At 35.8% G+C, this 21,734-nt stretch overlaps 1 protein-coding gene across 1 annotated transcript in view; it reads right to left on the reverse strand.

Moving 5' to 3' along the window:
* The window catches only part of LOC306662940 (antigen WC1.1-like), a 129,478-nt gene that overhangs the window by 83,334 nt on the left and 24,410 nt on the right, over window positions 1-21,734 (reverse strand). The window contains exon 2 of the mRNA XM_079143197.1: window positions 1,375-1,689. Coding sequence (XP_078999323.1) covers window positions 1,375-1,689 — 315 coding nt within the window. The remainder of the gene's footprint in view (window positions 1-1,374; window positions 1,690-21,734) is intronic.

The raw sequence follows: 21,734 nt of genomic DNA on the forward strand, positions 1-21,734 counted from the left end.
GTGAGGGGATAGGGAGTAAGAGAAGAATGGAGGAACTGTAGGTTATGTAAAGGGAAATGAGAGGGAGGAGGGGGAGGGGTATGAAAGATTGTGGGATGAGACAGAAATCATTACCCTATGTACATGTATGATTACATGAATGGTATGAATCTGCATCGTGTACAACCACAGAAATTAAAAGTTGTAACCCATTTGTGTACAATGAATCAAAATGCAGTTTGTAAGAAAAAAACAAAAATGTAGTTTACTATGAAGTTTACGTCATCAAGAAGTTTTTTTTTTTTTTTTTTTGGAAAATGTCAAACAAAAAAAATATGGAGCAGTTTCTCATGCTATATATCTTTCAAATTAAATCCATACCAAAAAAAAAAAAAAAAAAAATACACAACTGCCATAAAGTTTTCAATATATCCAGCCTATGTCCACAAATAAAATTTGTTATTTCCTTAAAAAAACTGAAATGCCAGGAAAAAATTTAAAGAATAAAATCTGTAAGGATACAATATAAGTTTGTAACACTAGTTACATATGGAAATTAATAATGAAGGAAGGAATTTTATTATTAATATTTTCTGTGTTTTATTTACCTTCAGTAAAACTGGTTTCCTTTTAGATAAAAACATAACAAAAGATTTTAATTTAAAAAGGGATACTGACGACATCTGTCTTTTCTAATTCATGTGTAAATTGTCAGAATGAGCTTATGAATAACAATGCTGATAGACTTAAAAATTTAAATACCTCTATCATAAAATGGAAGTTCAAATGATGAAATAAAAATAGAAATGTAGAGAGAATCTATTGTATTAATGAAGGAAGGAAAACCTCTGATTCAGAGCATTTCACTCACAGTTCTCTGGCCATTCCTGCCAAAGAACTAAGAATTTTGATGTCTGTACCTGGAAAGGAGATTTGCAACTTTGCAGTGATCCTTAAATTCCCCTGTGATATGTTTAATTCCACCAGTGCAAAAGTATGTGGCTATGCACATAAAAACACTCAATTCAACTGAAAAAGGCAAGCATCATTCTTGTCTGTCTTTTGAAAAGGGTTGCAAAAGCAGTGAGGTAATTCAAATGTCCTATAAATATTAAATTATAGAAACAAAATTATAAAGATTGATTTTATGTGGAATGATCTTACAAAAAACCTGTCTTGTCAAATGAGACTACTGAGAAAGAAAAGGACAATGTTTGAGACATACAAAAAGGAAATGAATTACCCATCATCTGCTGCTACTTTGAGCACTCAGGTTCTATGAAAGGACCTTTCAACTTTCTCTGGCTCATCCATCTCCTGTTACCCCAGGGATCAGGCATTCAGTTCTTTCAAACTTTTCATTCTTCAACACAGCGGGGAATGCAGTATCCATACCTGAGCAGATGACACCTGCATCTTCTTCATGCGCACAGTTATGCTGTCCCCAGTCCAGAGAAGGGCACTTCCACACTTGGTCCTCCTCTCCTGTGCAGTTCAGCTCGTCCAGCCAGATGGGTCCTGATCCCTTCCCAAATTGTGCAAAGTAAACAGCATTAAGGGCCACTCCACAGCCCAGCTGTCTGCACACTACGTGGGCCTCCCTCAGGTCCCAGTTGTCATCACAGACAGTTCCCCAAGAATGCTGGTGAAGGATCTCCACTCTGCCTGCACAGCGACTGCCCCCGTCCACCAGGCGGAGCTGTGGGGTCTCTGAGGAGAGAAAATCATGTCAGTGGTTGTATTTACAAAGAGAATGAGAAGGGCTTTCTTATCCCATGGTTCTCCCTCCCCACAATTAAACATCCACTTTCAGAGTGCAGAACATTCTGGGTAACATGTGGAGTCACTAAACTAGGGAAGCAGCTCAGTCTCTATTCCTCCCAAAACAAGTAGAAATAATTGTACTTTAATAAACCATAAAATGGAATTAAACTCAACATAATTTAGTGAGTAATCTGAGATAGGAGTTATTATGTAGGTCCTACTAGAGTTAATCCCGTTGCTGGTAGAGTTCTGCATGGGAGGTGACAAAACAATTCTAGAAAGGTCGGGTTTTCTACCTTGAGTAGTTAAAAGTGTCTTTTTCTGAATGATTTCTAAAAGTCTAAATGTAGTGGGCCAGCATCTGTGTTGATTTTGTATAAAGCACACACACACTTGAGTGCCAATGGCCTGAGATTTAGAAGGATCAGCACACAGGGGATAGAGTAAGGAACTGGGATGAGACCATCAGAAGACTAAGGACAGCCATAAATCCAGAAGAAATCATAATCATGTGGTCATTAAGACTGAAAAATGAATGAACCATGGTGTGCCTCAAAACATTTCACTAATGACTCTAGGCTTCAGAGTTCAGATTGGATACATCATGTCAAAACTTGACCCACTTTAGGTAGATTGAGTAACCTCCCCAAAAAGGTGATGCTCTTCTCCACTAGGAATCATAGAATGTTACTTCCCCCACACCCAAACAAATTGAATCTGTGCTTAGGCTTCCTTTAAGGAGTTTTAATTATTCAAAAATATGAGTTTTTGGTGAAGAGGTAAATAGCAAAAATAAGTCTTTGTTATGATTGTATGAGTGAAAAGAGTCAGGGAAAAAAAGAAAACTATATTCTGAGAAGAGAAAGAGAGGAACTTCGGGAACTAATTAAGAAGTCGTGAGGAATCTAAATGACAGGGAGAAGCAGAAGGGCAGCCCAGAGAAAAGTATAAAGCAGTTTAAAATGTGAATTCCAGCTGTCTTGGTAAGGGAGGCAAACTGCAAACATAAGGGAGGCTGGAGAGCTCAGACTACCCACGTGGTGTCAGCAGACAGCAGTCTTACCTGTGGGAGAAACACATGGTTCTTACAAGCTATAGATCAAGTTCAGGGAATTGTTCTGAGGGGGACTCCTCCTGCACAAGGGAGTTTTAGGGAACAAATTCATCACAGTGTTCAGCAAGCTCTGAGCTCTCTTAAGAAGTGACCATTGTTAGGGACTAAACTGTTCTGGGGTTTAGATAATACAGAGTAATCACAATTTGAGATTCCCGGGTCACCCACCAGAGTTCCTGGGTGGATGAAATTAGTCTCAGACAGGGAGAGTGTCTGTCACTAACAAGCTGAGAGGTCTCATTGCTAAGTGGTCCCACACTTTGTGAAGAAGAGCAATTCCAGTCGCATGTGATTGCACATAAGGACGAGGTCTGAGAGTTCAGAGACAAGGTCTGGCAATTCATAGAATTCCCATGTTACCTCTCCTGGGTGGAACTCAGTGGTTTGATTGCTTACATCATTTCCCACAGACATTCCAGGGATTTACCATGACTGGGACATTTGGATTGCCTCCATGAACAACAGCTAGAAGCCTTTGGAACAAGTGTATGTCTACCAGTAGTTTGATTCACAAATGCTGAAGGAAGAGTTGGTGAGATTTTGACTTTTGTTGTGCTTCCAGGTTTGCAAAGGAACTCCTCCAGTGTGATTGTGGCCTGTCTTGTTAACATTCCCTTAATCGGGTTTTTTTCAAGATGGCAGACTAGAGGGTGACTGCAATTCATGTCACTCCAGAACTCAGGATTCAAGAAGAGGAAGTACTGAGAGACTCCGGACCAACTCAGAGCCGCCAGGTGAGTCTCTCCCACTACGCGAGGCTCACTGGATATGGGGTACTACCGGAACGCAAGGAAACTGGTGGAGTAGAGTTGCCCAGCGAGACTCCCCCGCTGGACAACCAGGAGCATTATAGAGGAGGGCCGCCCAGGGAGAGGCTTCAGTGCAGGGCAAGGCTCCCTGGCCCAGGCAGTAGGGATGGACCCCACGGAAGTTTGCAGAAGAGGGCTACTCAGCGAAAGAGTCCCTCACAGGGCCAGGCTCCACAGCCCAGGCAGTAGTTCTGGACCCCAGGAAACATCAAAGAGGAAGGCTGCCCAGTGAGAGACTCACTCACAGGGTGAGGCTCCCTGGCCCAGGAGGTAGGTCCAGAACCCTGGGAACATCACAGAGGAGGGCTGCACAGCCCAGGCAGTAGTTCTAGACCAAAGGGAAATTCTTGGAGGAGAGCTGCCCAGCCAGACTTTCCCACCGGGTGAATCTTTCCCACCAGGCAAGGCTTTCCTACCCTGGCATTAGAACCAGAGACACAGGACCTAACCAACCATGCCACACCCTGCAGTCTAGGCCCCCTTTGACTGACCATCAGTCAACAAGTGGAAGCGCCTCTGCACACTAGCAGGGAATATACCCCACTTGAAGACCACCACCCCTACAGGGGCAGCTTCCTTGTGGAGCACTGCATTATCAAGTTCCTCCAAGATGTCAGGTTACTGAAGGCTAGGAGGTGAGTTATTGGAAATCTACAGGGACACTATAAGTCAATAGAGGAAATCTGCAATAGCTCAGTTTCACTACTAGAGGGGTAGATATCTGAGCAATATGAGAAAACAAGGGAAGAAAATGTCCCAAACAAACTTAGATGCTACATCAATGAAATCCAATAACAGCATGGCAGAAGAAATGTCAGAAAGGGAGTTCAGAATGTGAATAATTAAAATGATCACAGAAGCAAACAATGAGATGAAAGAGCAAAGGCAGGCTTTGAATGATCACACCAATTAACAGTTAAAAAGCAAATGGGAGAAGCAAAAGATCATTTCAATAAAAAGTTAGAGATACTGAGAAAAAAAAAAAAAAAAGAAAAACAGAAATCCTTGAAATGAAGGAAACAACAAACCAAAATAAAAACTCCATAGAAAGCATAACCAAAGGATAGAACACCTGGAATACAGAACCTCAGACACTGAAGACAAAATATTTAATCTTGAAAACAAAATTGATCAGAGAAGATGGTAAGAAATCATGAAGAGAATCTACAAGAATTATGGGATATCATGAAAAGGCCAAATTTAAGAATTATTGGGATTGAGGAAGGCACAGAGAAATAAACCAAAGGATTGAACAATCTATTCAATGAAATAATATCAGAAGATTTCCCAAATCTGAAGAATAAAATGGAAAATCAAGTATGAGAGGCTTACAGGACCCCAAATATACAAAATTACAACAGACCCACACCATGGCACATTATAATGAAAATACCTACAACATACAAAATAAAGACAGAATTTTAAAGGCTTCGAGAGAAAAAAAATCAAACTACATTCAGGGGGAAACCAATACAGATATAAGCAGATTTCTCAACCCAGCCCCTAAAAGCTAGAAGGGCCCAGAACAACATTTTTCAAGCTCTGAAAGAAAACAGATGCCAACCAAGAATCATATACCCAGCAAAACTTACCTTCATATTTGATGACAAAATAAAATCCTTCCATGATAAACAAAAGCTAAAAGAATTTATAAAAAGAAAGCTGGCACTACAGAACATTCTCAGCAAAATATTCCATGAGGAAGAGATGAAAAACAACAATGTAAATCAGCAAAGGGAGGAACTACCCTAAAGGAATAACAAAATAAAGGAGAAACCACATTGTGTCAAAAAACAAAAATGAGCCAAATGACCAGGAATACAAATCATATCTCAATAATAACCCTGAATGTTAATAGCCTGAACTCATCAATCAAAAGACATAGACTGGCAGATTGGATTAAAAAGAAAGATCCAACAATTTGCTGCCTGCAAGAGACTCATCTCATAGAAAGAGATACCCACAGACTAAAGATGAAAGGATGGGGAAAAACATACCATGCACATGGACTGAGCTTAAAAGTCAGAGTATCCAACCTCATATCAGATAATGAGTACTTCAAGCCAAAGTTAGTCAGAAGGGATAAAGAAGGACATTTCATACTGCTTAAGGGAAGCATAAATCAGAAACACAGAAAAATCATAAATATCTATGCCCCAAACAGTGGCTCATCCATATACATCAAACAAATCTTTCTCAATTCCAGGAATCAAATAGACCACAACACAATAATACTAGGTGACATTAACACACCTCTCTCTCCACTAGACAAATCTTCCAAACAAAAATTGAACAAAGAAACCATAGACCTCAACAACATAATCAATAATTTAGACTTTATAGAAATATATAGAATATAACATGCAACAAAGTGCTAATACACTTTCTTCTCAGCAGCACATGGATTCTTCTCTAAAATAGACCATATTCTATGCCACAAAGCTAATGTTGGCAAATACAAGAAGATAGAGATACTACCCTCTATTCTATTAGATCATAATGGATTGAAATTAGAAATAAATGACAGAATAAAAAACAGAAACTACTCCAACACCTGGAGATTAAATAATACACTATTAAAGAATGAATGGATAACAGAAGACATCAGGGGGGAAATAAAAAAAAATTCTTATAGGTAAATGAGAACAAATATACACCATATCAAAATCTCTGGGACACTATGAAAGCAATACTTAGAGAAAATTTATTTCATGGAGCACATTCAATAAAAGAAAAAAAAATCAACAAGTAGATGACTTAACACTATAGCTCAAAGCCCTAGAAAAAGAAAAACAGAGCAACACCAAAAGTAAAAGACAGGAAATAGTTAAAATCAAGCTGAAATCAATGAAATTTGAAACAAAAGAAACAATTGAAAAAATTGACAAAATAAATAGTTGGCTCTTTGAAAAAATGAACAAAATTGATAAACCCTTCCTCACACTAACAAATAGAAGGAGAGAGAAAACTCAAATTAATAGAGTTCGAAATGAACAAGGAAATATCACAACAGACACAATTGAAATACAAAACACAATTAGACGCTATTTTGAAAATCTATACTCAAACAAAATAGAAAATCTTGAAGACATCAATAGGTTTCTAGAGACATATGAATTGCCTAAACTGAACCAGGAGGACATACACAATTTAAATCAATCAATTTCAAGTAATGAAATAGAAGTCATCAAAAGCCTACCAACAAAGAAAAGTCTGGGACCAGATGGGTTCTCAGCCGAGTTCTACAAAACCTTTAAAGAAGAGCTCATTCCAATACTCCTCAAAGTATTCCATTAAATAGAAGAGGAGGGAACCCTCCCAAACTCATTCTATGAGCCAATATCACCCTGATACCTAAACCAGACAGAGACACATTGAGGAACGAAAATTTCAGACCAATATACTTAATGAACATCGACACAAAAATTCTCGCTAAAAAAAAAAATATATATATATATATATATATATATATATATATATATATATATATATTTAAAAGATAGCACACCATGATCAAGTGGGTTTTACCCCAGGAATGCAAGTTTGGTTCAATATCCAGAAATCAATAAATGTAATTCACCATATCAACAGACTTAAAGTCAAGAATCACATGATTAGTTCGACAGATGCAGAAAAAGCATTTGATAAAACACAGCATCCCTTCATGCTCAAAACACTAGAAAAAATAGGGATAGTGGGAACATTCCTTAACATTGTAAAGGCCACATATGCTAAGTCCATGGCTAATATCATTCTGAATGGTGGAAACTGAAAGCATTCCCTCTAAAAACTGGAACAAGAGGATGCCCTCTTTCACCACTTCTATTCAACAGTGTCCTTGAATCTCTAGCCAGAGCAATTAGACAGACCAAGGAAATTAAAGGGATACAAATAGGAAAAGAATTCAAACTATCCCTATTTGCTGATGACATGGTTATATATTTAGAGGAACCTGGAAATTTCACAAGAAAACTTTTAGAACTCATAAGTGAATTCAGTAAAGTAGCAGGATATAAGATCAAAGAGCATAAATCCAATGCATTTTTATACATAAGTGATGAATCTTCAGAAAGAGAAGTTAGGAAAACTACCCCATTCACAATAGCCTTGAAAAAAAAAATACTTGGGAATCAATCTAATAAAAGAGGTGAAAGACCTCTACACTGAAAACTATAGAACACTAAAGAAAGAAATTAAAAAAAAAAAAAACCTTAGAAGATGGAAAGATCCCCATGTTCTTGGATAGACAGAATTAATATTGTCAAAATGGTCATACTATCAAAAGTACTATACAGATTTAATGCAATCCCAATTAAAATCCCAATGATGTACATCACAGAAATAGAGCAAGCAGTCATGAAATTCATGTGGAAGAATAAGACACCCAGAATAGCTAAAGCAATCCTCAGCAGGAAGAGTGAAGCAGGGGGTATCGCAATACCAGATCTTCAACTATACTACAAAGCAATAGTAAAAAAACAGCACAGTTTTGGCACCAAAATAGACAGGTAGATCAATGGTGCAGAATAAAGGACACAGAGACAAACCCACATAAGTACAGTTTTCTCATTCTACACAAAGGTGCCAAAAACATGCAATGGAGAAAAGATAGCCTCTTCAAAAACTGGTGCTGGGAAAATTGGAAATCCATATGCAACAGAATGAAACTAAACCCCTATCTCTCATCCTGCACAAAACTCAACTCAAAATGGATCAATGACCTTGGAATCAGACCAGAGACCCTGCATCTTATAGAAGAAAATGTAGGTCCAAATCTTCAACATGTCAGCTTAGGATCAGACTTCCTTAACAGGACTCCAATAGCACAAGAAATAAAAGCAAGAATCAACAACTGGGATAGATCCAAACTAAAAAGCTTTCTCTCAGCAAAGGAAACTATCAGCAATGTGAAGAGAGAGCCTACAGAGTGGGAGAAAATCTTTGCCACTCATACTTGAAATAGACTAATATCCAGAATACATGAAGAACTCAAAAAACTCTACACCAAGAATACAAATAATCCAATCAACAAATGGACTAAGGAAATGAACAGACACTTCACAGAAGAAGATCTATAAGCAATCAATAGATATATGGAAAAATGTTCAACTTCTCTAATAATAAGAGAAATTCAAATCAAAACTACCCTAAGATTCCATCTCACCCCAATTAGAATGGCGATTATCAAGAATACAAGCAACAATAGGTGTTGGAGAGCATGTGGGGAAAAAGGTACAGTCATACATTGCTGGTGGGTTTGCAAATTAGTGCAGCCACTCTGAAAAGCAGTGTGGAGATTCCTTAGAAAACTTGGAATGGAACCACTGTTTGACCCAGCTATCCCACTCCTTGGCCTATACCCAAAGGACTTAAAATCAGTATACTACAGTGATCCAGTCACTTCAATGTTCATAGCTGCTGAATTCACAATAGCCAGATTGTGGAACCAACCTAGATGCCCTTCAGTTGATGAATGGATAAAGAAACTATGGTATATATACACAATGGAATATTACTCAGCCATAAAGAATAATAAAATCATGGCATTTGTAGGCAAATGAATGAAATTGGAGAGTATCATGCTAAGTGAGATAAACCAAACTCAAAAAACCAAAGGATGAATCATCTCGCTGATAAGTAGATGATGATGCATAATGGGGGTAGGAGGGAGGCAAGAATGGAGGAAGGAGGGTCCCTATAGAGGCAAAAGAGGGGTGGGAGGGGTGGGGGAGGGAGAAAAAAATTACAGAATGAATCAAACACATTACCCTATGTAAATGTAAGATTATACAAATGGTGTTCCTCTACTTCATGTACAGAGAAACAAGTTGTACTCCATTTGTTTACAATGAATAAAATTTTTCATGACACAAAAAATAATCTTAAGTGATTATCAATATTGTAAGCATTGTTGGTTAATTTCGGACTTAAACTGTTTTTTAAGAGCCCATCATTTAGATAGAAAAAATAATTATTTTTAAATCTTTGACAATAAAATCTTTAATCTCCTTTTCATGTAAAAAAATTCCTTTAATCTTCATGGCAGAAAATAAGTGGGAGCATGACACAGTCAATGTATTGCTCCCAATCCCAGCCCTTTTTCTGGGAACAGAGAGGAGCTACAATTAGTTTCTTTTGCTGCCTACTAACCTTCATATATCTGGTGATTCAAATGTTAGATGACCTGGAAAGAGTGTTCTCCAAAGAAATACTTCAGGTGGGAGTAATTTTCAGGACATTTAAAAAAATTTATATCTTATTATATTTTTTATTCAATTATTTTAAAATTTTTAAATGAGTTCTTTCTTTTCTTTTCCTTTTTCTTTCTCATCTCTCTGCTCCCCACCCTTTCCTTTTTATGGTGTTGGAGATTGAACCCAGGGCCTCAAGAATGCCAGGGGAGCACTCCACCACTGAGCCACTCACCACCCCCCATTTTCCTTTTGTTTCTTCCTCCCTTTGGATTTTCTACCTTCAATATTCTCTTTTGAATCAACTCTTCTTTCATTTATTTTTGACATTTTAGTTCATTCTATATTTGCTCTTCCCCTTATCTTTTGTTACTGTTATTTTAGTTGTTGTTGAGTGTAATTGATTTCTACAGCTGGTTTATTTTTATGTTGTTACTGCTGCTGGTGATCAAGCCAAGAACCTGCAACGTGTTGGGTGTGTGCTTTGACAATTGGTTACATGTTCAGCAAGTTGAGAGAAGCTGCACCTTACTGTAACCATGACCTGGCCCTGCTCAAGCCTCCGTGGATGTTTCAACTCAATAAAAAGGGAAAGTCCACAACTGATAATCCAAGTAGGCATAATTCCTGCTCCTGGACATTCTCCAGTTTAGGAACACCAGAGAGAAAGTATTTAATTGTGGGAAAAGTATCTTGGACTTCAGCAAAGGTTGCTGCCATAACTCCTCAGACCAAACATTGAAGGAAATATTAGAAGAGTTAGCAAAGAGCAGTTGTCCTATGTACTGTATCTGCCACAACTTGCCTCAACTACCAGAAGAACCCCATTCATGTAAAACCTACAAAAAAAGAATGCCCCTAATGTTCTGATGCACGGAGTATCAAAATCCACAATTACCAGCCAATGAAGTCACAGAGAAATGACCTACAAAGTCCTAGGAATTACTGTCAACACTCAACAGGACACCTACATTCCAGGGCACATCATGAAGAGAACAGTATGTAATAAGAAGAACTTCATATTTTTGACATATTAATGAAAGATAATATAATGAAACTGGAAATCAACAGCAAAAGAAGCTACATATAAACATACATATTGAACAATACACTTTTGGATGAACAATAGGTCATCGAAAATATCAGAGACTGAATCTAAAAAGTTCCTAGAATCAAATAAAAATAGAAACACAAAATATCAGAACTTGTGGGATATAGTGAAAGCAGTATGAAAAGATAGTTTTTTAACTCTGATTATACTAAAAAATAGATCTTAAAAAATAACCTAATATTCCACATCAAGGTCCTAGAAAATCAAGACTGAATGAAATCTAAATTGAATACAAGGAAAGAAATAATAAAGATCAGAACTGAAATACAAGAGTAACACACAAAAGGAACAATACAAAGGATCAATGAAATAGTTTGTTCTTTCAAAAGATAAATAAAATTGGCATAGCCTTAGAAAAGTTAGCCAAAAGAAAGAGTGAAAAAACTCAAGCATATATAATTAGAGATGGAAAAGGCGATATTGAAACAGGCAGCACTGACATTCAGATGATCCCTAGAAAATATTTGGAAAAGCAATGTTCCAAATAATTGTGAATAGTACAAAAGTAGACAAATTCCCTAGACAGATACATCCTACTAAAATTGAGTCATTAAGATATAGAAAATCTAAACAGATCAATAAAAAGCAATGAGATTAAAGGAAAATTTACTTTCCATCAATTCCTTAAGAACAGAATTAAAAATTGGGAAGACTGCTGCTCAGTGAGGTTGATAAGTAAGGGCATTCACCAACTAAACAGAAAAAGAAACCCTAGAGACAGAATCTAAAACTTTGAACATAATATAAGAAATAATGTATTTGAGAAGCACCAGCTTGACTGGCAGTGGCTGCAGCCATGGCTGCAGAGAGGAGTATGAGACACAGGCAGAGAGAGTGGAAACCATGGTGGCTTAAAAAAATTTAAAAATTGTCCTGGGGAAACCTGTGGAATAAAGAAGGAGGCTAATCTTAATGGACCCAGAGTCATTGGGGGAAATGGTTGAATGAAAATCAACCAAAATCACCCCAGCCATGGGCACGTAGTTTGGTGGGAACTACAGTCACTGGCATGTGGGAACCAATTGTAATACTCTGAAGCAGTGAGCAGGGATAAAAGATAAGGAATTCAAAAAGGAAGGTTGCCAGAGAACCCAGAGGTTGCTGGTATGATAACCAGTGTGTTCCTGAACCAGAGTGACTGAAATAGGTGGGAAGAAAATTATGCCTGGAACATACAGGCTCCAGAAATCAAGGAGAGAAAACTCTCTTTATTGCTGGTGCCCCATAAGAGCTATAGGGAGCATGCTAATAACAGCCACACAGCAGCATCTGGACAGTGGGGCTGTTACTCAGTAACTCATATTCCCAGTGGTGAATGTGAAACCTATGGAAGTTTAGTCCTTTTACCCTAAAAGTGAAATTTTTTTGAGGTCCCTGAGAACCAGACATCCAGTAGAGACCAGCGTCTCCCCATCAACAGAGCATATGGATCAAATCTCAAATATCCACTGGCAGAGTTCCAAAGTTCAGCCAAGACTAAACCCCAACTACAGGAAGTTCCACTTTAGAACCATACCACACCCTTTACAGGAATACACAGTTATCAGCACTCCCCAGTCCATCCCACCCTACGATGGAAGATGGGAAGCTGAGATCTACCACACCCAGTCTTGGCTCCTAGCCACGTGGCTGGCAGCTAGGTGAGGAACACAAGGACATTAGACTTAACAGCCTCCAGCCCTTGACCCAATGGTTGCAGAGCTCTAAAATAAATAGATCTGATGAAAATACATCCCTGCCAATAGTTATGAAAACCTCAGTGAAAATAAGCCTTTATTTCTCTTTTAAAATTTTACTAATAGCCAAATATTCCTGTTCCCTTTCCCTCTCTTTTATTTTTTATTATTCAATTTTTTATTCTTTCTTTTTTATAGGCGACATCTGCTACCTATCACTGTTTACCTTCTTAAAATATTTCAAACTTTCCTTTGCTTTACTACCCTATTATCTCCTCACTTATGAAACTATAATCCCACTATGTAACATAACTATGTAGTTTATGTAACTCCTACTCCATTCATGTTATTACTGTCATTATACAGTGAGTGACACCGTTGACACCTGCTGCTGAATGCCTACTCTATGTCACAGTTTTCTATTGTTGCTACCAATGTTAAATGCTGAACCTGCCATTCTTACATAGGTGGCCATTAGTGTTAACAGATGTCAGAGTAGACAACAGCCATTTATTTTAAGGCTGTACATCTGTTGCTATCTTTAGCAATATTTCTGACTCTCCCTTTCCTCTAAGAGATGCTGGAAAGTAAACGGGAAACTTCAAGTTCACAGAATAGAGACTATAGGACTGAGCAATAATCAAAACTCAGCAAATTAGCAGCAAATCTCATCCCCCACACACTTTAATTCAATCTAAGCTTCCACAATACTTCAACAAATAGAATTGGGGAGACAAAAATTCCAAAACAATAACTAGTTCCGAAGAAGGAACAATCAGAGGGTAACCTCAGGTCCCAGACATCTACTCATATATCAAAAATGCAGAGAAGTCCCAAAACGAAAAAGGTAACTATACATGAAAGGATATGCACATAGAAGAATAAGAGGAATACATCTCAATTGATGCACAAGTCTAAAACCACTGAGAAGAAACAGGCAAATAAATCTCTCCCCAAAATTCACAGTGTCCACCCACAAATAATGTCACAGACATGGAAGTAGATGAAATTCCAGAAAAAGACTATAAAAATCTGATCATTAAAATTTTCAGTGAACTAAAAGAAGAGCTAAGGTATGAATTAAGAGCATAAATACAGGAGACGAAAACCGTGTTAGTAAAGAAATAGAGATATTGAAAATAAAACAATCAGAAATCTTGGAAATAAAATGAATCAAATAAAAAAATACTTGAAAATATCACCAACAGATTAGATTGCACAGAAAATGGAACTTCAGACTTGGAAGACAGCACTTCAGGCCTTGAAGATGGAGTATATGAACTTAAATATTCAGTGTGCAATAAATAAAAAAGACTGTCATCTGAATATACAAGAACTGTGGGAGAGAATTAAGAGAACAAACCTGAAAGCCACTGAGATAGAAGAGAGCATGAATGGCGAGAGACTAGAGACATTCTGAATGTTTTCAATGAGGGAGTCGCAGAAAAATCTTCCCATAACAGAAATGAAGTAGACATCCACATACAGAAGACATATAGGACCCAAATAGACAATTTCAGAACAGAACCTCTCCAAAATACATCATAATCAAAATGTCTAAACAGAAAATAAAGAAAGAATATTAAATGCTGCAAGAGAAAATTCAGACCACATTTAGACAAACCAATAAGACTCACTTCTGAATTCTCAACTGAAACCCTAAAATAGAGGACGGGCTGAAATGAGACATTTCAAGCTCTAAAGGAAAACAATTGCCAGCCATGAATGCTACATTTAGCAAGTCTCCCTTTCAAAATCAATTGGGATATAAGAACTTTCCACGACAAGAATAAACTAGAATTCATGACCAATAAGACAGCACTAAAAAGAATTCTCAAAGGGAAACTGCACACAGAGGAACCCCAAAACAAACCCAAAAGCTCCTCAAAGAATCTCAACAAGAGCAACCAATGAAATGAAAATCAAGATAAATTTAAATACGGTAAACAAATCAAAATGGCAGGAAACCACAAACACATATTCATAATAACACTGAATGTAAATAGTTTCTACTCCACAATTAAAATATAGAAATTAGATGAATGGATTAAAAAACATGGTCCACATATATGCTGTTTACAAGAGACTCAAAGGCAAAGACACCCACAAGCTGAGGTAAAATGATGGAAAATATTTCTTATAAATGGAGTCCTAAACCAAGCAGAAATAATTATTTTCATATCTGACAGAGCAGATTTCAAGCAAAAATTAATTAAAAAAGACAAAGAAAGAGACAGCAAGAAAATATAGAAACCACATAAACACATGGAGCTTGAATAATACTCTCAAATGAAGAAAGGATCAAGGAAAAATGAGAGAAGATACCAAGAAATTTTTAGAAACATATAGGTATTCAACATATGAAAATTTTGGGAAAAATATGAAAGCAGTTCTTTGAGGAAAATTTATAGCATGGAAAACCTGCATTAAAAAAAAAGATGCTAAATAAATAAGCTTATATTCTACCTTAAAGCCTTAGAAAATGAAGAACAAAGTAATTCACAAACCAGTACAAGACAGGAAATAATTAAGATCAGAGCTGAAATTGATGAAATTGAGAATAGAAAATAATCAGTGCAGTGAAGAGTTGGTTCTTCAAAAAGATAAATGAGATTGATAAACGTTTAGCCAAACTAACAAAAAGAAAGAGAAAGGAGACTCAAATAAACAAAATTATAAATGAACAAGGACATATCACCACAGGCACTTTTGAAATCCAGAAGATCATTAGAAACTATTTTGAAAATTTATATTCCAATAAACTGGAAAATCTAGAAGACATGGTTAAATTTCTAAATACATGTGAGCTGCCCAAATTGAGCCAGGAAGACAGAGAAAAACTAAAAGAACAATATAAGAAATTAACACAATTAAAACCCTTCCAACAAAGAAAAGCCCAGAACTAGATGGCTTCTCAGTTAAGTTATACCAGACCTTTAAAGAAGAACTAATTCCAGGATTTCTTAATTATTTCATGAAATTGAAAGAGGGAAACACTTCCTATTCTATGAAGCCAGTATAACCCTGATACCAAAACCAGACAAAGACATCAAGGAAAGAAAAATACAGACCAATATACCTGATGAACATAGATGCAAAAAATTTTTAAATACTAGCAAATCGCATTCAAAAGCATGTGAAGAACATAATACACTGTGGTTAAGTGGCTTTCATCCCAGGAATGCAAGATTGTTTCAACACACATGAATCAATAAATATAATTGACCACTTAAACCTATTAATGACAGCAATCACATGATCAGTGCATTTAGATACAGAAAAGGCCACTGATAAAATCCAGTACACATTCATGTTAAGAACACTGGAGAAGCTAGGGATCAAAGTAACTTACTTCAACATTGGAAAGTTGTAAATGACAAACCCGAAGTCAATTTTATACTGAATGGAGAAAAACTGAAAACAGTTTATAAAATCAGGGAAAAGACAAGGATGTCCACTCTCAACATGTCTATTCAATATCATTTTGAATTCTAACCAGAACACTCAGGCAAGTGAAGGAAAATAAAGAGATACAAACAGGAAAAGAAGAAATCAGACAGGCATTATCCTTTATCTAGAAGACACAAAAGAATTCCACCAGAAGACTTCTAAAACACATAAATGAATTCAACAATGTAGCAGGATACATGATCAATGTATTTTTTCTATATTTCAAAAGTGATTCTTTAGAGAAAAAAACAAACAGGAAAACTATTCCATTCACAGTAACCTAAAAAAGACATACTTGAAACTCAATATAGCCAACGAAGTGAAAGAACTCTACTATAAAAGTTAAGGAACACTGAAGAAATAAATTAAGAAGACCTTAGAAGATAGACCTCCTATGGGGCAGAATTAATATTGCCAAAAGGCCATACTAGCAAAAACAATATACACATTAAATGCAATCCTCGTCAAAATACTAAGACATTCTTCATAGAAGTAGAAAAAAAAAGTCCTAAAATTAATTTGGAAAAATGAGAGACCCAGAATAGCCAAAGCAATTCTGAACAAGAAGAATGATGCTGAAGGCATCAATTACCTGATCTCAAATTATACTACAGAGCTACAGTAACAAAAATAAAAAAAGGTATTGGAATAAAAATAGATGTGAAGACCAAGGGAAGAGAATAGAATACTCACAGACAAATCCACATACTTATAGTCATCTGATACTTGACAAAGGTGTCAAAAATATATGTTGAAGAAAAGATAGTCTTCTTAAAACATGGGGCTGAAAAACTGAATATTCATATGTAGAAGAATTACTCTACACAAAAAACAAATAAAAATGGATCAAAAAGTTAGGAATTAGAGTAGGAAATTTAGCAACTGCTAGAAGAAAACAGATCAATACTTCATCATATTGGCGCAGGCATCAACTTCCTTAGTAAAACCCCTAAAGCTTAAGAAATAAAATCAAGAATCAATAATTGGGATGCTATCAAATTAAAAAGCTTCTGCACAGCAAATGAAATGATAAAGAAAGGGAAGAGAAAGCTTATGGAATGGGAAAAAAATATTTGTGGCTACTCCTCTGACAGGGGATTAATATCCAGAATATATAAAGAACTAAAAAAACTCAACACCATGAAACCAAATAACCCAATCTATAAATGGGCAAAAGAACTGAACACATTTCTCAAAAGAAGAAATACAGATGGCCAAAAAATATATGAAAAAAACGTTCAACATTTCTAGCATGCAGAAAAATGCAAATCAAACCACAGTAAGATTTAATCTTGCTCAAACCAGAATGGCAATTATAAAGAACACAATATTAATAAACACTGGAGAGGATGTGGAGAAAAAGCTACACTTGTACATTATTGGTGGGACTGCCACCTAGTACAACTATTCTGGAAAGCAGTATGGAGATTCCCTGAAAGAAACCAGGAATGAAACGACCATATGACCCAGCAATCCCACTCCTAAGTATTTATGTAAAAGAACTCAAATAAGCATACTGTAGCTACAGTCACTTCAGTGTTTACAGCAGCACAATCCACAATAACCAAATTTTGGAATCAGCCCAGAAGCCCACAGAATAGATGAATGGTTTAAGAAAAAGTGGTATATGTACACAGTGGAGTTTTACTCAGTCATAAATAAAGAAGATGAAATTATGGCATTTTCCAGTAAATGAATGGAAATGGAGAACTTCTTGCTACATAAAATAAACTATACTCAGAAAGTCAAGGGATGAATGTTTTCTCTCATATGTGGAAGCTACAGCAAAATAAGATAAAGAAGTGGGGTTTGGACATTAAAATGATAAAGTGGGTTAGAAGGAGGAAATAAAGAGGGAGAGAGAAGGGATGAGAAAGCAGAGGAAGTGCAGAATTCATTTAAAAAAATCATGTTATGCAAATGTATAAATATACCCCAGGGAATTTCACCTTTTGGTGTTTTTGGAAACACCAATCAAGGATGATTAAGTGGATGAGCGAGGGGAGGATCAGTGGAGTGCAGCAGGAATCGGGGAGAGACAGAGTTATAAAGTGGGGCTGAAATGTAGTAAATCGAATTTCATGCCTGCATGATTTTGTTAGGATGACCCCAGCTACTATGCATAACTAAATGCTCTAATATAAATATAAATTATATATATATATATACATATGTAAGCTACTATTAACTTGGCTTCATTTCAGGGATAGAATGTAGTTTAATATATGTAAATCAATAAATGTAGTATAACTTATAAATAGAATCAAGAATAAAAATTATACATATAAATAAATATAGAAAAAGCCTTTTATAAAATTCCAGATTCATGTGTAAACTAGGAATATAAGGATCACAGCAATATAATAAAGGTGATACATGACAAACCCATTGCCGAAGTTATATAGAATTGGGAAAAATTGAAAGAATTCCCTATGAAATCAGGAAGAATTCAAGGGTGTCCACTTTCACCACTGTTATTCTATAGAGTACTAGAAATTCTATCCAGAATAATCAAGCAAAAGAAAGAAGTAAAAGGAATACAAATAGGACAGGAGGAAAGCAAATTACCCCTATTTGCAGATGATATAATTTTATACCTAGAAAAGATAGCCTTCTTAAGAAATGGTGGTGGAAAACTGAATATCCATATGTAGAATTTCTCTGCATAAAAATCAAATCAAACTGGATCAAAAAGTTAGGAATTATATCTCTGTGACCATTCTGTGGTCACAGTGGCACAGGCCTTTAATCTCAGGTACTTGGGAGACTGAGGCAGGAGGATCACAACTTCAAGGCCACAGTGGGCAAATTAGTGAGATCCATCTCAAAATAAAAAATGAAAAGGTTTGTGGATATAACTCAGTAGTTGCATGCCCCTGAGTTCAATACCCAAAACCAAAAAGAGAACATGAAAAGAGAAAGGCCTAAAGATTCAACCAAGAGTCTTTTAAAAATAAACAAATTCAGTAAGTAGCAGGACACAAAATCAACATATAAAAATCAGGAGCTCTTTTTATATGCCAGGAATGAACTTGCTGAGAAAGAAATAAGAAAAACAACATCATTTATAATAAACTCAAAAAAAAATACCTAGAAATAAACAATCAAGCAGGTAAAGGACCTCTACAATGCATATTATAAAATGCCAAAGAAAGCAATCTAAGAATACACTAGAGGATGGAAAGACCTCCATCTTCATGGATTGGCATAAGTAATATTGTTGAAATAGCCATACTACCAAAAGCAATCTACAGATTCAGGGTAATTCCCATAAAAATATCAATACATTCCTTTTTTCCCCACACTTTTATTGGTGTGTTATAGTTCTACATATTAATGGGATTTGTTGTTACATATTTGTATATGCACAAAATATAACAACATAATTTGATGAATATCACCCCCCAGCATTTCTTCTCTTCCTCCCTGCCTTCCATTCTTGGTTCATTTTCTTTACTAATCTCCCATTGATTGTTAGGAGATCCACCTCCACCTTTGTTTTCCTTTTTCCTCTCTAACTTTTGAGAAAAAAGATATGACCCTTAACCTTCTGAGTTTGACTTACTTTACTTAACATGACAGATTGATGTATTATTTACAGAACTATAAAAAACATTCTAAAATTCATACAGAAGCACAAATGACCCAAATAGCCAAGTTAGTCCTGAGTAAAAAGGTAATGCTGGAGGCATCACAATGCCTGACTTCAAAACATACCCAAGAAACACAGTAACAAAACCACTGTGATGTTGACACAAAAACAGACACAGAAGCCAAAGGAATAGAATAGAGAATCTACAAATAAACTAACTCGCCAAAAGCCATCTGATTTTTTCACAAAGAAACCAAAAGCATACACTGGAGAAAAGGCAGTCTCTTCAACAAATGATGCTGGGAAAATGGGTTATTCATGTGTGAAAATATAAAATAGATTCCTTTCTATTGTATGCACAAAAATCAACTCAAAATGAATCAAAGTCCTTAATGTAAGACTGAAACTTTGAAATTACTAGAAAACAAAGGGGAGACACTTCAGGATATTAGCACAGGCAACAATTTCCAGAATAGAGTTCTTAGAGCTCAGGAAAAAAGAAAAAATTAAGAAATAATGATTGTTTCCTTCGCTACACAGAAACTTTTAACTTGATAAAATCAATATTTCCTGTGTAGCGAAGAAAACTATTATCAGAATGAAGAGATAAGCAATAAACTTGGAGAAAATCTTTTCCAGCTATTAATCTGACAAAGGATTAGTATCCAGAATATATAAAGAGCTCAAAATTTCAGCAACAAAAGATTCAACTATCCAATCAATAAATGGGAAAATGTTCTGAAGAAAAAGTTCTAAATGAATAATGGCCAATAAATATATGAAAAAATGTTCAATGACTTTAGCCTTCAAGGATTTAAATGTGAATCAGAACTTTAATGAGATTACATCCCTCCTCAGTCATAATGGTTATTATTAACAAAACACAAAATAGCAAATGCTGGCAAGGATGTGGTGAGAAAGAATCCTAACACACTGTTAGGTAGACTGTCAATTAGTTTGGTCACTATGGAAAAGAATGGAGGTTCCTAAAAAAACTAGAAATAGAACTATAACACCATCCAGGTATATATATATATATCTCTCTTGGGTATAAACCTGAAGGAAATGAAGTCAGCATAGAAAATATACCTGCATACTCATGTTCATTGTGATACTATACATGATAGCCAAATTAGGAGACCAGCGTAAGTGCCTATAACCAATGAATGAATAAAGAATATTCATATGAATATGTATGTGTGTATATGTATACTATCTTTTCTTTATTCATATATATTTATATATAATATAATTAAAATATATATTTACATTATATATTTTGTATATTCATATTAAATATTCATATATTTATATATATTAATGTCTTTGTTCATATATATTTATTCATGTGCACATATACACATGTACATATACTATACTATAGTATACTACATATGCTATATGTGTGTGTGTGTTTGTGTGTGTGTCTGTACACACACAGAGAAATGGAGTATTTATTTAGCCATAATGAAGAATGAAATCATATAATTTGCAGAAAAGTGGATAAAACTGGAGACATCAAGTTGAATGAAATAAATCAAATATAAGAAAGACGAGTATCATGTATTTTCTTTCGTACATGAAAACAAAAGAAGAAGGAAGAGGAGGAGGGGAGGAATAGGAGGAAGAGGAGAAGAAGACAAAGATTTGAAAGAAGACTAGGAATCATTAGGAAATTGGAAATGGGAAGAGGAAAGATACGAGGGTAGGCAGTGAAAGGCAAGAGAGGGCATTAGGGAGGATGAATATGATCATAGTATAATACAGGCATGTCTGGAAAGTCACAAATGCATTAAATTGTACAATTAATTGAGTTAATGATAGTGATGATGATAATAAAACAAAAAAGAAAATTGAGTTCTTAGTTCTCTGGGGCAAAATGTATCATATGTTTTTAATCCTACATAAGAGTAGAGATATGCTATATTCAAGCACTGGGCCCTGCCCAGAATATTTGGGTTAAATCTTTGTATTATTGTTGGTTTAAACATTAATCACTGCCTAAGAAAGCTTGCACTGGGATAAGAGGGATTCTAAAAGAATGTGGT

This window comes from Sciurus vulgaris (assembly GCF_902686455.1).
Source record: "Sciurus vulgaris genome assembly, chromosome: 5".
Taxonomy (NCBI): domain Eukaryota; kingdom Metazoa; phylum Chordata; class Mammalia; order Rodentia; family Sciuridae; genus Sciurus; species Sciurus vulgaris.